Raw genomic sequence first — 6475 nt, 5'->3', positions numbered from 1 at the left:
TTTTTCTGATAAGTTGGACGCTTGATATTATGACGGAACAGAAAATTGTTTATAGTGCAGTATTCACTCTGTAACTTCTTTTGTTACTTACTTACATACTTAAAGGCTGTACAGTGTTAAAAATATTTTCCACTGAATAAGTATAACACATTTGGGTTAGTAGATATTTTCTGTAAATCATATATCAGACGTTCCAATTTCAAATTAAAAAGAGATACACGTTGGAATGCAAAGCATTTTCCGGTCTCGATATATCAGGGGTTGCAAATCAATTACGATTCATAAAAATATCGCTACGAGATTTAGGAGGCAGATAGGGGCGTCCCCTGGCGGGAAATATGAAAATTGGAAACGCTCTCTACGTACCCGAGCCAAATAAATTTCAGGCTCTATTTGTAAACCTGCCCCATGTTAATATGTAGTGTACCCGTCGATTTTGTTATTAACTTCTTTATTGAAATTCAATAAAGAAGTTAATAACAAAATCGACTTCATCAATCAAGTCGCTACCAACATTATAAATTAAGTTGATGCTTGTGCAAATAAAGAATTTTGAATTTAAATTAAATTTTGAGTATGAATGTCATATTTTGTTTTTTATCTTAATTGAATTTATGTTATTAAAATAGGTTTAATTTGCACTTTTGGTACCTACTTTATGACCTAAAGCTTTTCTGGGCAAACTTTGTGTATATTAAGATAATGCTAATAAATATATTGGTAAAGTTTTAAAGATATATGATTTAAACAAAATTTTTATAAAATCTTTATTTTCATTTTTAACAACATATCGTGATGTAAATAATAACTTTTATGAATACATGCCGAGGTAAAGTGTGCTCGAGATGTTCATGTCCGTTCTGATAATAACATTGATGGCATTTGATGGTGTAACTATTCTTGTATAAAGGTTTTTCTTCGCCAAATACTTTCCAGAGTTTAGCAGAGTTATCTACATTATGTCACCTGAGAAAAATGTCCGTCCTATGTACGATCGTTCTGGTTGCCTAGTTGTTCCCGCTAAAGTGTGCATAACCAAAGGACTCTGGTTCAAAATAACTGCATTCTTTGTACCTTTTGAATTGAACTGCTGATGTCGAAGAAACTGCTTTGGCTTCGGGTCCTTTGCATTTATTACTTGATTATTTTTGTATAACTTGTATAGTTCAACATTTGACGTATCCCAAAATGGAATTTTATTTATGCTATCCTCTCTGTTTCTAATATTATGTTTATCAACTATACGCTCATGTGGTATAATATTGTTTATATTATATCTTAGTTCTTGACGCTGATATACATTTTTGTTATTTAAAGCATTTACAATATTGGGAGTCATGTTGTTTTCTTGCAACGTTTCAGCTACATTGTGTCTTCCCTCTAGTGTATTTCCTATAACTTGATTTTCTAAATTCAAAAGTAAATCTTTATTCTTTTTCAGGTAATCAGCATTGTTGGAGGGAGTCGTTCGTGATATGATATTTGTTTCTGACAGAACTGAAGATACTATTTGCTTTTCTAAGTTTGTGTAGTGTACATTTTGAGGGTCGTTGATAAAATCATCACCTTTTTCGTGAAATTGAGCAGGATCAGTGCTATATTCATTTCTATTTTTCTGAGGATGGAAGTCTAAATATTTTATGTGATCATTAAATTCTAGTCTGTGAATATGATCAGAAATATATTTGTTGTTAGTATTGTTTATTTCTGGCATACTTTTATCATTTAATTTCTGATATAATGCAGATTTCAAAGCGTGTGACGGAACATTAATAACGTTTAGTATTAATAATTCCTTGGAATTGTTATGAGCCCATCTTAGTGAATTATCTTTGTAGTCACTATTTTTCAATATGCGATCATTGAGTCGTATCTAAAAATATATTACAGTTATAATAAGTTTTACTTCACAAGCTAACTAAGGTCTATGAGGTGTTACAAAGTGTAAAATAAAATTAATAAATATAAAGTATATTCTTACTGTAACAGTAATTGGATAAGTTAATTGATTTATTTATTAGTTGCTCACCGTTTTCATTCGCTGATTGTTAAATCCTTTTCTTCTATTAGACCTAAATCGTAAGAAAATCAATTTATTACAAAATTTTCATAGCTCTTTCTTATTATCTTGAACAATATATTTATATTTTATTTCACATCAGTCCCTTTCATTTAATATCCATATTGTAGGACTGCATTGAAAATAACTATTTTGCCATCTTGATTGGTCGTCCATATTGGATTTAGAGTGATGTCACATACCATACCGTACGTTGTCATCCAAACTAAACGTGTATGCAAAATTTCAGCTCAATCGGTTAAATATATTAGTTGGTTTAATGTTTGAATTATCTTAATCCTACTGAGCTTCATAATAGTACTTACAATTGTGAAGAATTATGATCTTCAAGATATTCGTAGTCCTCGTTCATGTCATGAGCTCTCTTGGACTTACTGCCATTTACTGCTTCTGTTGTAAATGTCGTTGAAGTATTTAAGGGTGTGGTAGTTATTGTAGTTTGTAATGTTGATATTGTAGTAGAATCTAATTTTGTTTCTGTTGATAATTTTTCTGATGTCGAGGTTGATTGTGTTGTAGATTTGGTTTCCATTGTAGTTGATAGTGACGTGGTTTCAATTGGCGCTAATGTTGTTTTCGTTGTGGGTACTTCTTCTAATGTCATTGTTGTAGCCGGTTGAGTAGTTGTTTCTCGGATTTTCTTGTGTGTTTTTGGTTTTATTGTCGTTTTCTTTATAGGTGCTACACATATGGTGTATGCCTGTGGGTCTGAAAGTTTTTATAACAGATATAGTGCTATTTCATTATTATTATCTTGAGATTATGCAGTCTTAAGTAAAATATTTTATCAATATAAAAAAATTCAGCAAAGGTATTAAATAATAATAATTTGGCATCGTATTTTTTAAAATTATGCATTTTGAATTTAATATCACCTACCTGGAACAGGATAAACTGGCGGTACGGGAGGTACGGGGACTGACGGATACATCTCCACTACTGGAGGTGCGGGCAAGCCTAACGGCGCGGGTGGGTAGAACGGTGTATCCAAGCTAGGCAAGAAAATAAACGACGGCATAACGGGCATGGCTGGTATAGGATGTGCCCTTTTTGGTTTTGGTTTCTTTACCACCAAAACATGCCGATGATCATGTTTTTCGTGATCTTGGTCTTCCGATTCACTGTCTTCATCAGTTTCTTCACCGTCTCCGGGACCGATTTCTTTATCCGAAGCATTTTCCCCGCCATATTCTTCACTTGTGCTATTTTCTTCACCTACCTCCCTTTCCATACTTGTATCTATATTTTTACTTTCATTAACTTTTCCATCTCCGGAACGCCTGATAGGTCGCCTTTCTGCAGACGTCGCTTTTAAATATATTCTCCTATTATTAGTATGTTTTACTTTTGGTCTACTTTTTTGTACTCTATGGGTTCTCTTTCTTTGTTTTTCTGGGTTTTTGGTCACACATTTTGTTTTCGATTGCTTTTCAGCTTGTTTTTCAATTTCAGAAAAAAATGTGTTAGATATCCAGTCCGATAACTCACTCGCATGATCTGCAACTTTCGCAAAACCTTCTACAAATTCTTCTGAATCGCGGACGTGCCTCGACTGCTTAGATTTTTTGTATTTTTGTTTTCTTTTCCTGTCCGAGCTAGAATGTCGACGGCGGGACCATAATTTGGAACTGTAAAAAGGGAAATAAATATATTTTTATTTCGTTTTATAGATTAAAAAAAATAGTGTTCGAATACTTACTTCGGCTCGCATATTTTCGAGTCCGCATCAAAATAATATCCAGGATCACAGTCGCATCCAACGACGCAGCCTGGGATCTCGTCGATGCAATATTCAAATCTTCCGTGCTCACCGCATTCTGCGAAATTGTAGATAGATCATGCAATCATTATTATAAAAGCATTGATACCTAGGCACTTTAGGTAAACTGTTGTTGTGAATAATTTTCCTTTCAAAGACTTAATAAAACTGACAAACACAACACCACAAAATTCTGTAGCTATAATGATGAGGATTAGGATAGCCTGGTCGCCGGTGTCTTACTGCCGCACTCAGAGTCGAATATTAATTACTTAAATGTAATTTAATGAAGATTTTGATACTTAAGAGTTTGAAATTGAACAGATATGTATTATAATAATAAGTCTCTAGCCTGTGACTTGTCTCGTCACGTTATGTTGGCTTGCGAATTGACAGCTAAGTATTAGTAAAAGCCTGCTTTAATATCTTTATACGTGTCAGATAGTCTTTTCTGATATTTTGTTGATGCTTATTTTACATTGAGCGACTGAGACAAAACGTACGAATAGGCTACCTGAAATTTATCTGAAATTCGTGAATATTTTTTATTATAACTTAAAAAAAATGTAACATTTAAGGGCGCGTATTACATCGAATTGCTTCTCTTTTCAAACTCACGCCCCTCTTTCATATGCCAGATGAAAAAGGACGACGCGGAATCATCGCCAAGTTAGCGGGCAGTTACAACTTATAGGTACTTATTCTTTTTTTAAAGCATATCTATTAAGTTATTAAAAAAATATGTAACATAATAATTTGCCTTATCTGTAATTTAATTACACTAAAAAGTTTCAAGCTTTATTTTAATGTATTACTCGAATACTAGCAGTTTAACGTGTTAATTATAGGTGATTTGGAAGCAACTTCGCAATTGTTTTCTATCGAGAAAATTGTTTGCTATCGTGTTTTTGAGTAACATAGTCACTAGTGTTAGTCCTGAAGTTTGCTGCATCTTAATTTAACATTCAGTTTTTCATTAATATTGATATTACAGACGATCATGTAAAGCAATTTGATATAATACACGCCCTTAATAACAATTAACTTCTTAAAAACACAAATACTATAAAAAATACAAGTAGGTACTTAATAAATAAATGAGAAATATATAAGTAAAAAATTGGATCTTTTAACTATGTTTATTACTTTGTTCCTCATTTACAGGATTAAAGTGAGTGTGGTAAGGAAATCCAAAACTCTAAGAGATAGCAAAAAAGTAGATATAAGGTGCGAATTCTAAATAAGCGAATAATTCATAAAAACTAACATATACCTACCAAATTTTCTGGCACTTGAAATCTTAATTGCAAATGTGATTATAAACAAACACAAGTTATGCATTAAACCAGTCATTCCTGAACACTATAGCACATATTATGACCCATTTATTTATATAGCACATTTAATAATATAATGTATAGCGAATTACGAATGTTTAGCACTTTTTTCGCGAGTCCATTTAAATTTGCTTAGTCGTCTGTTGCGCTAAGGAACAATAGTTCTTACGTCTCGCTTCTCATTGTTTGCCAACAATGCTGGTATTGTAATCTGTTTTTATTTTTTGACATGATTAAATATGGGTTTTTTATGAGCATGCGATACGGGGAAACGTAATTTGCTGCTGGTTACGTAAATTTGAATGTAACTGATAAGCAGCGTAATTATTGAAAACTTGTGGTGTAGTACCGATCCGATCACCGTGGCAAGCGACCACTATATGACCTAGGCCAGGGCTTCCCAAATATTTGTACTGTGACGCCCTTGGGACTTTGCCATTTCTTTACGACGACGCCCCACAACCCAGCCCCCAGAAATACTTTCTAATTTTAGAACCAGCCTACATAGGTTATCACTTATCATATAAACACTATTCGGATATTTATATTTTTACTAGGAAATAATGACCAAATAAAAACATAGGCATAAAAATTAAAAGAGATATTTATGAAAGGTATTAAAGCCAGCAAGGCTGGCTAATGTGAAGGCTGCGCTTGCTTTTCTGAGCATAGCTTCTGAAACCGGGGATTTAGAATGCCCGGGAATGTATGATTTATATAATTAACGATCAAACGAACTTACCTGTACGTGAAGTTCGATCGTAATTATATGAGTGTTTCGTCCGAAGAGATTAGTATAATTAGAATATGAACACACAGTAGTAGTAGCTAGTGTCTCCGCTTCAATCACTATGTTTAGAGGTTATAACTCTAAAAAAAAAATATTTAAAAAAACTTACAGTTGGTCTCTGGTATATACTCTATGGTTTGCTCGCTTTTCCTGTTCCGGTGGACTCCATTTTCCTCCTTCGGCCAACGGCGTTGATTCGACTTCATTTCTTGAGAGAGATTTGTGATATTTTATCTATGGGTACCTACACCTGTTAGGGAGGGTGGGATATACTAATCTCTTCGGACGAAACACTCATATAATTACGATCGAACTTCACGTACAGGTAAGTTCGTTTGATCGTTAATTATACTCGTGTTTCGTCCTCGAGATTAGTATAATTAGAATATGAACACACAGTAGATGTTTAGAGTAATAAATATCACAAATCATGTACAATACTTTATATTTGAAATATATATAAAACCATAAAACAACACTGTAATACATAATATTGTAATAAATGAACA

General features: G+C 33.1%; 1 protein-coding gene across 1 annotated transcript; it reads right to left on the bottom strand.

The window, feature by feature from the left end:
• Positions 1-791: 791 nt before the first annotated feature.
• Positions 792-5620, bottom strand: LOC121735278. The gene is made up of 6 exons (XM_042126052.1): positions 5117-5620; positions 3780-3897; positions 2960-3708; positions 2386-2788; positions 2030-2072; positions 792-1873 (listed from the first exon to the last, which is right to left on the bottom strand). Exons 1-6 carry the CDS (start codon positions 5190-5192, stop codon positions 953-955), a joined length of 2310 nt encoding a protein of 769 aa, XP_041981986.1. The 5' UTR covers positions 5193-5620; the 3' UTR covers positions 792-952.
• Between the last annotated feature and the right edge of the window lie 855 nt (positions 5621-6475).

The sequence above is a fragment of the Aricia agestis genome, chromosome 17 (genome assembly GCF_905147365.1).
Source record: "Aricia agestis chromosome 17, ilAriAges1.1, whole genome shotgun sequence".
In the NCBI taxonomy this organism is placed as follows: Eukaryota; Metazoa; Arthropoda; class Insecta; order Lepidoptera; family Lycaenidae; genus Aricia; species Aricia agestis.
This window is presented reverse-complemented; position numbering and strand designations above follow the sequence as displayed.